Below are 14,910 nucleotides of genomic sequence, written 5' to 3' on the forward strand. Positions count from 1 at the left end.
TGTCTCGGTGAATTTGCACGCAGTTTGTTTTTTGAGATGTATAAACACACAAGCAACTTTGCTTTCCCACAAGTACTCGCTAACCTCACTCCACACTTATATCACGCAGTGTTGAAAGTAAAATTTGAAAGCATAGATCTCGAATTCGATTTTGTGCTCACAAATAGGAACCAAACACTAAGTAGTATGTAGGCTTGAAGCCAAGATGTCCGTCGGTCTTTACAGTAATGGACTGATAAGACATGCGAAGGGACATTAGACTTCCACTATCTTGCGTGAAAATGCGAAAGCTGGAAGGGAGGGGCGAGAATGCATTCCTCCTCCTCCATCTGATAAATTCTGATAACAATATGGAGAAGAGGTTCCTTCCAGAGCCCATTAAGCCCCTTCGTGTTCCACCTCTGCAGCAAAAATCCATTCCCACATCATAGTCACCCTCCACCACCGTGTCAGCCAATAATAATGCACTTATCAGGATTTCCAACGATTTCCTTTTTCCACAAGCAGTCCCTATACTTTTAACTGAATCTGAAGTCAGCACTCATAACGTTCCACTCCCACTCACCGAGAGTCCGTCATATAGAGACATGGCGTATATCTTTATTGCCACTGTTGTGCAAAAACAGCACTGGGCATTCGCATTATATGGTGTCCAGTCGTCATCTCGGCCGACCAAACCGACGGGCCTGCTGTTTTGGCGTCTTGTTGTCAGGTACTGTCATGATGGCACATGCTTTGCGCAAGGCTGGCTCTTTAGTCTCGCGCTTTGTATAAGGACAGCTCCGTTGCCAAGGCCACGATGGCACGCCTCGCTCCATCTTTCTCGCATTTTAAGCTTCTGACGTTTGGCCTATTTTCGTTCACGCTTGGACGACGAACTCGATGACGACGCTGCGCTGGCCTGCGAAAACAAGAGGAGAAAAGAACAGGACTGTGAAATTCTTGCTTAAGACAATGCGATTTTGTAGCACCAGATGACACATGCACCGAGGAAGCAAAGTTTCCATTCTTGCACACTCCTCTTCCCCCCCCCCCTTAAAGGAATCATATGCCGCATGTACTGTGTTGTTGGCAAGCGCTTGCAAACACACTGGTCGGTGTTACTATCAATCTCAGAATGAACTTCAGGTGATGGGGTAATGAAACACAATCCGCCGACACTACAGAGCACACCAAGTTAGGCACAGCGAATCTGTTAATCCAGTCCTTCTGCTCTTACAAGGAAGTACTACTTTATATAAAGCAGTGGGAAGCTGGTGTAACTCAAAACGTCGGCACACACACTGCTCGACAGAACATTTGTGCTTATAAAACCCTACTACCCAAAAAAAGACAAGCATAGGCAGAAGACAATGGTGTACAAGCATGCTGCAAGCAACATTAATTACAGCGGAAAGTGTCAGCAGTGCTGGAGGGACAATAATTGAAGGAAGTGTTACCGGACGTAAGCAACAAAAAAACTCCCCCCACCTCCCCGAAGGGGATCGTGCGGAAATGCGAATGCATTGGGTGCACCGATGACTGCGCTGCTAGTAATTATTATTAATGGCGTAATTAATGAAGAGAGACCAGAGTACACTTCTAGCTGTCGGTGCTGTTGCCGTGAGGGATTCGACTTCACCGACTTCCATCGCTATCAAGGCGCCAGTCGGCAAGCAGTCACGGAGAGAGGCGCGCGCTCCACAGCATTTATATATATTTTTCCGAGCGCAGCGAGCGGAGAAAGGGTACGCGGAGAGGAGAGAGAGACCCGCGCAACACGCCCGCCCCGCGCGCGAGCTCTCTCCGCCGAGCTTCGCGATGCGAGCGCCCTCACACGACCGAGCGCGCTCCTCCTCTCCACTCACTCTCCGCTACTCCGCCCGAGCTCCGCGATGCAAGCGACCTCACACGCCCGCGCGCGCTCCTCCTCTCCACTCACTCTCCGCTACTCCGCCCGAGCTCCGCGATGCGAGCGCCCTCACACGACCGAGCGCGCTCCTCCTCTCCACTCACTCTCCGCTACTCCGCCCGAGCTCCGCGATGCGAGCGACCTCACACGCCCGCGCGCGCTCCTCCTCTCCCCTTGCCCTCCGCTCTCCGCCACCTGCTCCGGTTGCTAGGCGCGCCACAGCTGTTGCTAGGGGCGAGGAGGAGCGCGGAGAGATAACACCTGCGTGCGGACGCCGGCACAAACCGCACGACAACCCCCGACTAAGAAATGCATTCGCATTTAAAAACTTCCCAATAGCTGGTATCTCCACTTTGCAACAAGCAAAAGCAGTAATGAAACATTAAAGGAGCCATGAAGACAAAACACAAGTTTGGTTCATTCAAAAGATTGCTTCGTTAGAATCATACTGACACCACTCTTAACGTAAACTTCGCTCAAATAAGCTGTACAATTAGGAAAAAAGGGAAAGGCCATGCTCCCAACTCGCTCATTTCCCGCAACAGAACCTGTGATGTCCTACCAGTCAGCTCTGCGATTGGCGGAGGCCGGCAAAAGCAAACAAATTAGGCAGGCCTTACAAGCTTGCCGAACGAGCTATTTGCACTTAAATTTAGGCCACATTCTTTTTAAAGCAGTAAGAATGGTGGGACCGACAGTGGAAGTTACGAAAGCACACTTAAACATAGAAGTACTGATGTGTACTGCTGTCGGCACTGCGCGCACTATGCTTGTTTTAGCTGCACAGGACTGTGGAGCTTTGGGGTTGTCTCAGACGACACTGGTCGATTGACGCAAGCAACGGTGTCTTACGTGACCATATTTGTCAAGCGAGCACTCTGTTTCACGAAACGATTATTTTCTCCCTGAACAGAAACAAGCCAGGTTCAAATGCGATCAAAAACAAACCAGAGGCAGAAAACGGCTTGCCACGGTACGGTGGCACGATCTAGGTTCACTAACGGTAAAGAAGGTTTCCCAATCGGCTGCAGAGTGGTCGGTTCCCGTGACGTCATTTCAGACCATGAAAACACATGATTTAACAGGAAAATCAAAATTTTAACGTAAATTGATTAATTTCTCAGCGAATAAAACATAGTTTGCATCTGGACAAGCGCTGGGGACACTATAAAACACAAAATCTTTCGAATGAAACAAACTTGTATTTTGTCTTCATGGCTCCTTTAATGCCACACAGAGGGTGGTGGAAATGTAAGATAAATGTGGGAAAGTGGGTTGGCAAATCTGCAGCGCACCTGTGAGCTTCCTACTACCCATGAGAAAGCGACATTCCATTGCCATGTCTCTTCGACGACGTAGCCCTAACTGCGAGATTGCACGAGTTTACTGACAATGTTGAAATTGTATTTCAGGATTCCTTTGGATTGGGCAAGGCATGTATTAAAAACTTATTCTTATTTCTTTTCTTAAACAATCCAATCTTTGTGGCATAAGGCAAGTAATAAAATAATTTCACCAAACCAAAGTGCAGCTCTGTGTGGTTTCCACATAGGCAACAGTTTTTGTCTTTCAGCCAGGCATGGGCACATAATATCTGCAAGCAAACCACTGTGATGGCTGCCTTGACTTCTGAAGCAACCCTCTGATATAGTTGCCTTCCAAATGTGCCTGAAACAACTCACCTCAACAGGTTTCATGAGATTTGTGGTGCGGTGAAAATAGCGCGAAATAAATCTATTGCAAAGTGCACAAGAACCACCCGAGCAGGTTCACAAAACTATACGACACTGCGTGAACATTCGCAACATGAAGCAGTACTTGCCTGCTGCTGCGCCATTGACACAGGAACTGGGATGGTGATGTACTGCTGTGTCGAGCCGTCTGCAAACATGGGCAAAACAATAAAACGTGCTTGCTATGCAGACACAGTTTTGGCCCTTTTTGGCGGCAGGAGACATTCAAGTTGACGTCCTACGCTCTGATTCACGCACCGCACGCTGTGTTGAGTTGAGGAGGCTGCAGATAGCATCGCCCAATGAGGTGAGGAATGAGGATTACAAGAGGCACCTAGATTCGTGTAGCAAAGTTTAAGCAAGAATAAGCACAGGGTCTGCGCCCGTGCCACGCGGCAACTTTAAATTGACAGTAGTTGAACACTTACATACAAGTGCGCCTAATAGGTAGTCAGTGCGTCCAAATGCCTTGGAAAGGCCTTTGAAACAGCCGCGTAGCACAGACCCAAATTCTGAAGTGCTGTGAACGCACAGCAACACCCCGCTCGTCCGCATGTAACCCTCGTGAGCAACCCTTAAAAGCCGCTCCTTCACTCAAAACCACTGTTGCCAACTGGGACGAGGGCATGCGCATTATAATATAGGTGGCGGTAGAGTTTCCCACTAATATTATATACTAGAGGGAAATGTGTCACTGTAATTGCAGGCCGTCGCGGGTGCCACCATAAAAGCTAGCAACGTTCCTAGCATACTTTACTCAGCTAGCCACACGGCTATTCTTTTTTTCTGCTCTTGAAGGCAGAATCAACAAAAAAAAAGGTAACAGTTCTTTTTCTTGGCCGTCTCGCATGAAACTTTCAAGTAATTCCTGACAAATAAATTTCTTCGGGCTCCCCCTTTGTATTAATAAAACAACTTCAAATAATCTTCCACAATAGCATTGCTGTTTTCTTACAGCCACACGTTGAACGCGGTACTCCTTGGCGCGCTCACCAAAGCGCAACTCACCGACACACTGGCGCCAAATTTCTCTCTGTTATCTGTCATTATAAAACTCAATTATTAGAATCCATCATTACAAGTGCTTCAAGGCGTCAGATGACAGAGCGGCGGCAGTACCTCCTCCTTCCCCCTTCAGGGCGACGGGCTGGGTGAGGTTCAGCAGCAGGGCTTCGGGCAGCGAGCCCCCCGGGGCAGCGTACAGCAGCCCCTGGGGCGTTTGGTACATTAGTGTGCCCAGGGAGGACTGGGAGCCGGGCAGCACCACCGCGGCAGGGCCGCAGCTGCCTCCCGACGATCCCCCTGACATGGCTCCTGGGGAGGAGGACAGGCACACAAGGGCAGCACGGCTGAAGCCACCTTTGAATGACTACGGCAAGATCTCTTCCCCAGTACGGGCCAGCTTATTAAGCTGTTGCTCGTATTTAAAGCGGCCATGTAGACAAAACACAGGTTTGGTTCATTCGAAAGATTGCCTCACTATATAATCATACTGACACCACGTTTACGTAAACTTGGCTAAAATAAACCATATAATTAAGAAAAAATGGAATGGCCATGCAACCCACTACCTCATTTTGTGCAACAGAACCTATAATGTCATACGCGCCAGCTCTGCAATTGGCTGAGGCCGGCAAAAGCAGACGCAAATTAGGCAGGGCTTACAAGCTTCCTGAATGAGTTATTCGCGCTTAAATTTAGGGCATATTTTTTTTATAGCAGTAAGAATGGTGGGGTAAACAGTGGAAGTTATGAAAGCACACGTAAACATAAAAGTACCGATGCGTACTGCTGTTGGTACTGGGCGCACTATGCTTGGTTTAGCTGCACAGGACTGCGGGGCTTTGGGGTTGGCTCACACGATGACACTGGCCGATTGGCATAAGCGACGGTGTCTTACGTGATTTGTCGAGCGAACACCGCGTTTCATGAAACGATTATTTTCTACCAGAACAACAACAACAACAACAACAACAACAACAAAAAAGCCAGGTACAAACATGGTCAAAATCAAAAACAAAGCAAAGGCAGAAAACAGCATGCCGCGGTATGGTGGTGCCATCTAGGTTCACTAACGGTAAACAAGGCCCCGTAGCACGCACACTAGATTTAGCTTGAAGACCTGTTCTTGTGATGTCATTGCAGATGTCATGGAAATACACGATTCGGCGGGAGAATCAAAATTTTAACTTATTAATTTCTCAGCAATAAAGCATTGTTTGCTGCCAGACAAGCGCAGGGGGCACTTAAAACACGAACTCTTTCGAATAAAACCAACTTGTATTTTGCCTGCATAGCCCCTTCAAAAGCAGGTGCAAGACGTCCCCCAAAGCAAGCAGCATTTCGAAACCTTGCTGCAACATGGCCTGTTTTGTACAGAGTATATTTCTGTCTTCCTGTCAAGTACATTTTAGCAGGGTTGTCAACTGTACTGTGTGAGGGTGAGAAATTTTAAGCCCACCCACTTTTTTTTCCCACACCCACAGGATGCAAAATGGGGAAGAGTGCGCTGAGGTATAACGTGCATTGCCATATTTAAACCATGCCTGCAGAGTTTGTTTTTACGAAAAGTGCAAGAAGATGCTTAGGATATGGGGCACACTCACAAGCGTTCTTCCAGGAGAAAAAAAAAAGCAAGAATGAAAAATTGTGTCGTTTGGTTCCTGTTTCTATTTTATCTTGCTTGTGGAGAAGATTGCTAAAATATTTTTCAGGCCTAGTAGTAAAAAAAGAAAACCAATATTCGCATGCATTTGCAAATAATGACAGGTGCCTATACATAAGCACAACACAAGGCAGTTTAGTTGCATAGACAGCTTCGTACATAAAAATAGAAGTGGCCTCTTCATATTAAATTTCTCAGTAGAACTACATAATACCTCTCAGCACATCTTTCCAGGTTAAACAGAAAAAGATTTTTGTTCACTGCAACAGTGGCTCAACACTCCCAACAACAAGCTTTAGTGGCACATTTAGAGGCACGAATGCAGCAAAAAGCTGCATTCAATTTCACATTTACTGTTTTCGATTTTCAATGGTAAATTGATTGTATGGCTTAACACGCCGACGCAACGCAGGCGATGAGGCGCGCCGTAGTGGAGGGCTCCGGATTAATTTCGACCACCTGGGGATCTTTAACATGCGCTGAAATCTCGTACACACGAGCGTTTTTACTTTCTGCCTCCATCAGAAAAGCAACCGCCGCGGCCAGGAATCGAACCCGCGGCCTCGTGCTCAGCAGCACAACGCCTTAGCCACTGAGCCGTCACGGCGGGCTTTCCACGGTAAATAAGCATTTGCCCCAGAAGCATTTGTTTAGCAACTTGAAAATGGAAATCCAGTTACAAATATGCGAAGTGCCGCCTCCACTTTTTTTTTTTAGTTAACCAGTAAGAGCTCCAAGCACAACTGACAAAATCCTGCAGTTAAATGGTTCTTTTTTTTTATATTATGAAATGAAAAACTTTTTTCTCCCCCTTAATCCACTTTTAGGTAACCTTACCCCTAACCCGAATCAGTGACACCCACTTCTATTTGTGAGCCTCCAAATATTTATCACGTATTGGCTGAGGCTTTCAAGCAGCAAGTTAAAAGAAAGCTTGAACGAGACGCTTATATAAGCAAAGCTTTTCTAGACTGCCAAATATGGTGGCAATGTTCATAGTTGTCAACACTGTTAATTAAAAAGAAAACATTCAGCATATTTGAGGCAAGACATCAATATGTAAGTAATGTTTGCATTGTTCTTTTAATTAAAAATACATTTATACTTGATTTTTGCGATAAATAATAATAAAATACGCTGTGAAAAAAAAAATGGGCTCACGGCGCCCCCTCGTGGCAGTGTTCCAAGTTCAAAAGCAACAAAAGGTTCCAGTAGATGGTGCGACCTGTGGAACACGGCAGAATTGAATTGGCATGAATGGGAATCGATCTGCTGGCTTTGAGAAGTTCTATGAAGCTTAGACTTGCGATCAGAGAACGGCAGGCAGCTTGACTGTTAGCATCAGCGTTCGCGACGTTAAGTCAGAGAAGCTGGGCTAATTTTTTTCTTGGATAAATAGCTATTTTCTTTCTTAGGCACGGTGACAGGACAATTTCAAGTGATGGCACCACACTTCAAAAAGGTGGCTGCATAATCTGTGCAGGCCATTTTCCCAAGAAACGTTAAACTGGAAAAGCTACAGGAAGCGGTAGTTGATTTGGTGGTGTCTTCTGCCTTGCACCTGCTTCTTGCAGAAATGAAGTAAGTACGGTATATACTAGCAGGTCCAGCAATTCAAGGTTTCTCTCACACAATGATGGATGATAGTGCCGCCATGTAAGTGCGTCGTAAACTGTGTGGCCACTTATACAGACTGTGCCTCAAGAACGTAGTCACATCCCAACACAACAGATTGCATTAGTGTATGTTAGTTCATCACAGTGCACAAACATATGGACACCTTCTACCACCCAACTAGCAAGGAGTGTCATCGCTAAAATCTTCCTTATGGAGTGATTTTGGGTCAAGTTGCCGGACTTGAATGACACCGCCACGTCACGCTTACAAAACGGTGTATTCATCTCGGGGTTCACCTGTCAGAGAGACGACCGACTGTCCACCAATGCGGTAGATGGGTGCGTGGTCGGGATTGATGAGACTGCTCGCTGAGGACACTGCAGAACCTGCAAGACCGCAGGCAGTGTGGTTGAGCTGTGGTCTGTGCGTGCCTCCAATGCGAATCAGCCCAACTTCATGCCTCGTTTGAAGCACGCAAAACACTGTCTGCCTTCAGGTGAACATTCTCATATCGCAAACTCATCATCTCTCGCAGGTGCAATCCCTGTACGCCAAAAAATGCTTTTAGTTTTGTTCAATACCACAGCATGCAGAAGCAAGGACGTTTCTTCCAGACCCTGAATGAATGTAGATCCGGTTGCACCCGACTTAGCTCTCTTCAAGCTAAGTACCAACCTCTGCAAAAGCTTCATTTTGATATTACACGACCGTTTTACTCATAGCCCGAACTCACTCACCACATCAAGAAAAAGACGCAAGCAGCATCGGCACTTGTTGGCTAGCCTCCAACTTTAAAAGACGACATTATGTGAGAAGATAAAGCTGCGCTGACTGGTCCTGGTTCATACTGAAATGTGACGAGACAATGTAAAAAATTTGTAACGAGTCGCTCATAAAGGAAAAGAACATTCCATTCCTCCCCCCTACTCGCATGAAGCCATATTTAAATTAAAAGCAGTGTGGAATTACAGCCTTGCTTGCTTCGTCACAAGAGACTGCGGCCTTTCACGCCGCTTCTCACTCACACAAGGCGTGCAATATGGTACCCCCACCTACCCTTCACACTACAAAGCAGTGTTATGATTCACTCCTCAGTGGCACAAAAACAAAACCGGAGGCAAGGTTGCACTTTTGATTCAGATGCACATGTGGATACAAAAGCACAGGAACACACGCACATGCATAAGCTCCTCTGATAAGCATGCGAGTAATGCTTGCGCCATTAAAAGGAAAGACGAATTCCGAGGACACCTAAGCACTCCTGATGCAGTAATTGCAAAAGCATCACTGTCTAACTGCCAAATCCGTCCTCTCGTTAGTATCACTATTCTTTTCCTTTTGCGTTGTCTTCTCTAGGTTACTGTGACTCGGCACATATTTGCATTCGCATCATCAAGGAAAGAAGACATTTAGCAAGAACACATTTTCCTTTTGAATAACTCATTGCTAGTTCTGTAATTATCATGCCCAAATGTCTGCTGTAGTCCTGAGTACATGACTCTAATGCACATAGAAATGTGAAAGGCCACAACGCATTGACTGGTCCATTTTGAGTCAGCTAGAATCGCCGAATTGGGGGGCTGTTGGGGATGCGATTTGGTTACGCAATCCAAAGGCTCCACGCTCGAATCCTACCCGGATCAAAATTTACTCAACTTTCTTTTCAACTCAATTACTCTGTTCTTTATTCTTGGAGCCATAGGTCACTTCGTGTGCCATCTCTAGGCCACAGATGCCAGATTTTCGACCTACCAGTTGAAGGGCAGGCACTGGTCTTGAGGACCCAAAATTTGCCAAAAATTTCTGTATTAATTTCATTTAATTTTATTCGCAGTCTACGGCCTTCAAAGAATGTACCTGCAAAATATTATAGCTGTACCATAAGTATTTACAAAGCTGTTGTCACCCTTTGAAGTTGCATAAATGACCATTCTCACATATGCTTCCAAACTTCGTGCCTTGCTTTCTCAGGGCCAACTTTTTTCTTGCGAGGTGAACTGTCGGGTACAATATTGTGGGATATACCGGTCAGATTTGCATCATTTTTTGCTGCTTTCAAAAGTTTATGAACTTAACAGTGCAATAAAACCACAAGAATATAGAATATCTTTTTGCTAGCGCAATTTATTATGCAGTTCGTTTTACAAAAACCTTGGTAATTGATGACCTGGCATTTAATATGTTCACAGCAATTGGAGAACAATTCTAAAATTACTGCAATGGTATAGTTTCACTCCCTGGTCCTTCTGGAGCACAAAGGGATAAAAAGTATTCAAGTAATTCATTGGTAGATAATGAAAAAATTGCCCGAAACGGAATGGCATAACATGTCGCACAACTCTGAACTTACACTATACAGATGAAAACTGACTGCATATTTGTGCTCAGGATCTTAAAATATACATAATGTGTAAATCTCAGGCACATAGGTTAAATAAAACAAAAATGACCTCAAGACCAGTATTAAAAACAACTACCCCTTTCGCCGTGCTGCTTTGTCTGCAGGTGAAACAATGTGAGGCTCACCAGAATTAAGTACAGAGGTCAGTGCTGGTGATGGCGAGCCGTTGCTGCTGGCTGCCCTCTTCGGAGACGGTGGTGAGTCCGGACTGGATCCGTCGCTGTCGCTGTCATCCTGGCAGCCACCAAGCAGGCTGTTGAACAGTGCCTTGGAATCCTGCAGGCAGCACAGACAAAATTGGACACCTGTGAGACGCAACGTAATCACTGTGATGATTCCAACGCCATTTTAACCTTACACCACAAATACCGAGTGCCACAAGATACCGTATTTTCCCGTGTATAACTCGCCTCTGCATATAATCTGCACCCCCACTTTCCCAGTTTCAGCCCGCCAGAAAAGAAAAGAAGAATCCTCGCGTATTGCCCGCACATTTGATATAGGAAAGGCTGCACCAAAGCGACTGCTCAAGCAACACATCACGTACTATGTAGACAGGAAAAGCGTAGGTATATTTAAGAAGTAGAATACACTAACTGCAAGTCAAAAGTCACAATTCACCAACAAAATTCATTTGTTAGAGTGCGCCCGTCCCTGTTTTTTCTTCCTTGTCCTTGTATGTTTTTCGCAATCACTGCCGTGGAAGGCTTAGTCAGTGTTACTGCGTAGGAGCTTCACAGCACGATGCACACTGCCGTGAAGCTGCACCCCGCGTATTATCTGCACCCCTACTTTGCCACAGAAATTTCGGCATTTTTAGCGCAGGTCATACGCGCGAAAATACGGTAGTTTTTGTCACAAAGAAAAAAATCAAGAGCCATTCTACTCGACAAAGCTGTCTACTACACGACCCAGAGATGACACGGAATTTCAATTTCAGACGTGGGTGTGAACTCATTGCAAACTAATCACAAGCAAATGAAACACGGTGTAATAATAGAGTTGCCTTACAAATCAACTGTCTTATAACTTTTGTTTGGAAAGTTTTGATGAAGTGAAAGTTACAGCCATTCGCTGCTGAGAATTTGTGATAAAACAGGCTTTGCCGCCAGAAGTTTTTATATGCATGCACACACGAAAAATGCGTAGAACCCTAGCCATTTAAAGCTGCGGTTTTGAAAAGATTGCTCAACTCATGGCGCACTCTCAACATTCAGGTAATTACACGTCACAGCTGAATGAAGGCAAGACAACACACCCACTCTGGTGGATTGGCCATTGACGATGACCGCTTCTGTCTGAAGCTAATGGTCCTTTTGCCAATTCCCATTATGTTGGGACGGCAACATATCCACCCCCAATTCTATTATGCCCACTCAAGGGATTGGCCAATGATAGCGACAGCTGCCGTGTGATGCACGCGTGGCCAATTCACCAATTCCAATTGGCTGCGAAGTCCACTATATGTGGACTTTGCAGCCCCACTTAAACTACCACTCAGCGGCATTCAATTGGGCAGCAGTGCTTTTGTTGTTTACAAATGCAGCTACAAAAAAAATTGCATTGGGAAGCTGAACACTTTTTATGCATGTGTCCTTGCTACTTACGTCTGACAAAAAAAGCTGCAAAAAAGAGCAAAAAAAAGTAATTACTTGAACGGATGGGCAGTGCAACAAAATGTGTTCGATATGACAAGGCTAGCACAATGTTGAGATATAAGAAGAAACAATGAAAGAAAAGTTTTTTTTTTTTTGCAAATACTGATAAGAAGAAATGCAAGTCTTCTGTGACAGTTCCTTCAGGCACCAAAAAAAGCTGCCTACCAGATTTGCTAATGGGCTGGTATCACAAGGTGGATGTAAGGATAGCCAACAGCAGGTGACAGTATGCAGCTCAATGAGGACCGCTGGTGTTTTAGGCACAGCATGCGTATGATGGCTAATCTGACTTGTGATGACTTATGATGGTCCGACTTCTGCACAGTGCTGATGGAAAGCAAAGCTTCAGGCAGTCAACGCCCCTCCCAAAAATTTTTGTGCCTCATGAAGCTATGCTAAGGTGAGAAATTTTGATGCACTAGCTCAATTTAAATAAATTTCTCAAGGTTGATTGATTGATTGATCGATTGATCCATCGATCGATTGTGTGTTATCTCCACAACCAGTCTGTGTGCTCGCTTTTCCACATCGCTTCAGTGCTGTGCGGAAAAGCTAGCACAAAAGCACGCTGCATTGCTGTGAAGACAGGAAAATCAACCATACTTCTGAAAAAGCCAACTTGTGTTCCAATTATTATTTTTGATTTTCCAATATTCGAAAACCTGCGCAAGTGCACGGAGAATAGAACCGGGCAGCTGACACTAGCTGCGAAGCACTCGAGTTCCACATATTTGCACTCCTTCAGGAAGCAGGTGTGTGAAAGTTGAGTGCTTAAATTAGGTCATTTTATATGTTGCACCTAAGTCTTGTATCCAGTGGCATTCTTGTATTTGCCTTTATGAGAAATGCAGTCGCTACGGCCAGAAATCGGAACTAGAACCTCGTGTTACCGGCACAGTGCTTACAGCCATGGCGTAACCACTGCAAGTAGGAATTTAGTCACGGAGGCAAACTCAGGTGTGGTGGTGATATGATGATGACAAACTGTATGCGTGTTTTCCAGGGAGAGGAAGACTAAACTTTTCACATTGAACCGACGAAGAACGAACGAAGAATATGTGCAATTCTATGGCATTTTAGTGTGCAGCACTTAAGCACCCGCTCCTGTGGTTTCGCGGCGCTGTCATCCCTCATTGTAACCGAGTGAACGAAGGGGACATTGAAGACAAACGAAATAGAATGAGCAGGAAAGCGGAGGAGGAAAGTATGGCAAAAGTGTAAGGGGGAGGGCGGTATGCCGAGACGGAGAGAAACAGCGAAGCGCTACGAGATAACTGCGAGAATGAAGAGGCCACTGAAGATAGAGTGAGCAGGAAGGCAGAAGATGGAAGTATGACGGAAGGTGCGAGACATGGTCCTTCGTGGCAACGCGCTATGAGACAACACCAGAGTATATCGTGCGCTTTCATGTGTTCGCTGATGAGGTGATGAGTGATGATATTAGTCAACCCTAATATGGGGCAATTGGGGAGGGGCATCTTCTCTCGGCCAGCGACTTCCTTATTTTGATCGTCGAATATGACGCATGCCTGGCTGAAAGCAAAACTCAGTGCGGGAAGGGAATATATAGGAGGAGAGAACCCAGTTAGAAGCAAACCGAGTGTGAACAGTGGTCCTTGAGTGGTATCGCTGCACCATCTAGGCAGGTGGATGGCAACCAAGGTTACCAAAGGGGAGATTTGCAGACAGCGCAGCCTCAGTCAATATACTAACTTTTGTTTTAGGTACCCGCCTTCAAAATGTCATTGCTTACGTCACAAGACATACAATATTGGGGAAACTGAACTTTGGACTTAGATTGTTTAATCTCTCAGTGAAAAAAGCCTTGCTTGCTGCTCAAAAAGCACTTACGGTACTACAAAACAAAACCTTCTGAATAAATTATCATCATCATCATTAGCAGCAGCAGCAGCCTATCTATGCCCACTGCAGGGCAAAGGCCTCTTCCATAGATCTCCAATTATCCTGGTCCTACACTAACTGCGACCCATTTATCCCCGCAAACTTCTTGATCTTACCTCCCCATCTAACTTTCTGCCACCTCCTGCCACGCTTGCCTTCTCTAAGAATCCACTCTGTTGCCCTTAATGACCAACAGTTATCTTGCCTTTGCATTACATGCCCTGCGCAAGCCCATTTCTTGTTCTTAATTTCTACTAGTATGTCCTTGACACGCAACTGTTCCCTGATCCTTGTCCCTTAATGTTACACCTATCATCTTTCGTTCCATTGCTCGCTGAGTCGTCCTCAATTTAAGTTCAACCCTTTTAGTGAGTCATTATCTGAGAATGCCTGCCGAATGCACTCCACCCCATTCTGATCCTCCTAATTATCTCTGCCTCATGGTTGGGATCTGGGGTAACAACTTGGCCCAAGTAGATATATTCGCTTACCACTTCCACTGCCTCGCCACCTATCTCAAACCGCTTTGCTCTCCCGACGTTATAAAGCTTTACCTCAGATTCCTGCATATTAATTTTCAGGCCCACAATTCTACACTGCTCGTCCAGTGCGGTAATCATGCTTTGCAATTCGTCCTCCAAGTTACCGTACTTAGCAAGGCAACGTCATCAGCAAATCTGAGGTTACGGAGGTAGTAGAGAGTTTTAGCATGGCATTACCGTGTTTACGTTACCATTTACCGTGTAAGCGGGAGTCGACTGCGCAGCGCGAAAGTTACCGCGAATGGTAACTTACCGGCACAGGCTTCACCGTCGCCAGCGGCTTCCGGTAGCACGGCAAACGGTGACGCAAACACCGTAACGATATGCTAAAACTGCCTGCTAAAACTGCATATCGTTATGGTGTTTGCGTTACTGTTTACCGTGTTACCGGAAGCCGTTGGTGACGGTGAAGCCTGTGCCGGTAAGTTACCGTTCGCAGTAACTCTTGCGCTGTGCACTCACACGGTAAACGGTAACGTAAACACGGTACCGATATGCTAA

The 14,910-nt window shown here is 45.7% G+C and overlaps 1 protein-coding gene across 5 annotated transcripts in view; it reads right to left on the bottom strand.

The window, feature by feature from the left end:
* Window positions 1-580: 580 nt before the first annotated feature.
* Bs (serum response factor blistered) overlaps window positions 581-14,910 on the bottom strand; it is a 32,408-nt gene continuing 18,078 nt past the window's right edge. Inside the window, exons 3-8 of one of the 5 annotated variants that reach the window (XM_077680635.1) lie at window positions 10,433-10,583; window positions 9,844-9,903; window positions 8,203-8,283; window positions 4,744-4,938; window positions 3,714-3,772; window positions 581-901 (exon numbers count right to left, since the gene is read on the bottom strand). In XM_077680635.1, coding sequence (XP_077536761.1) covers window positions 851-901; window positions 3,714-3,772; window positions 4,744-4,938; window positions 8,203-8,283; window positions 9,844-9,903; window positions 10,433-10,583 — 597 coding nt within the window. In that variant the 3' untranslated portion in view covers window positions 581-850. Of the gene's footprint in view, window positions 902-3,713; window positions 3,773-4,743; window positions 4,939-8,202; window positions 8,293-9,843; window positions 9,904-10,432; window positions 10,584-14,910 lie in introns of all 5 variants that reach the window. The other 4 variants (XM_077680634.1, XM_077680637.1, XM_077680636.1 and 1 more) reach the window with 4 other exon arrangements.

The sequence above is a fragment of the Haemaphysalis longicornis genome, unplaced genomic scaffold (assembly GCF_048455015.1).
Source record: "Haemaphysalis longicornis isolate Haplotype H1 unplaced genomic scaffold, Haemaphysalis longicornis Haplotype H1 scaffold_8, whole genome shotgun sequence".
In the NCBI taxonomy this organism is placed as follows: Eukaryota; Metazoa; Arthropoda; class Arachnida; order Ixodida; family Ixodidae; genus Haemaphysalis; species Haemaphysalis longicornis.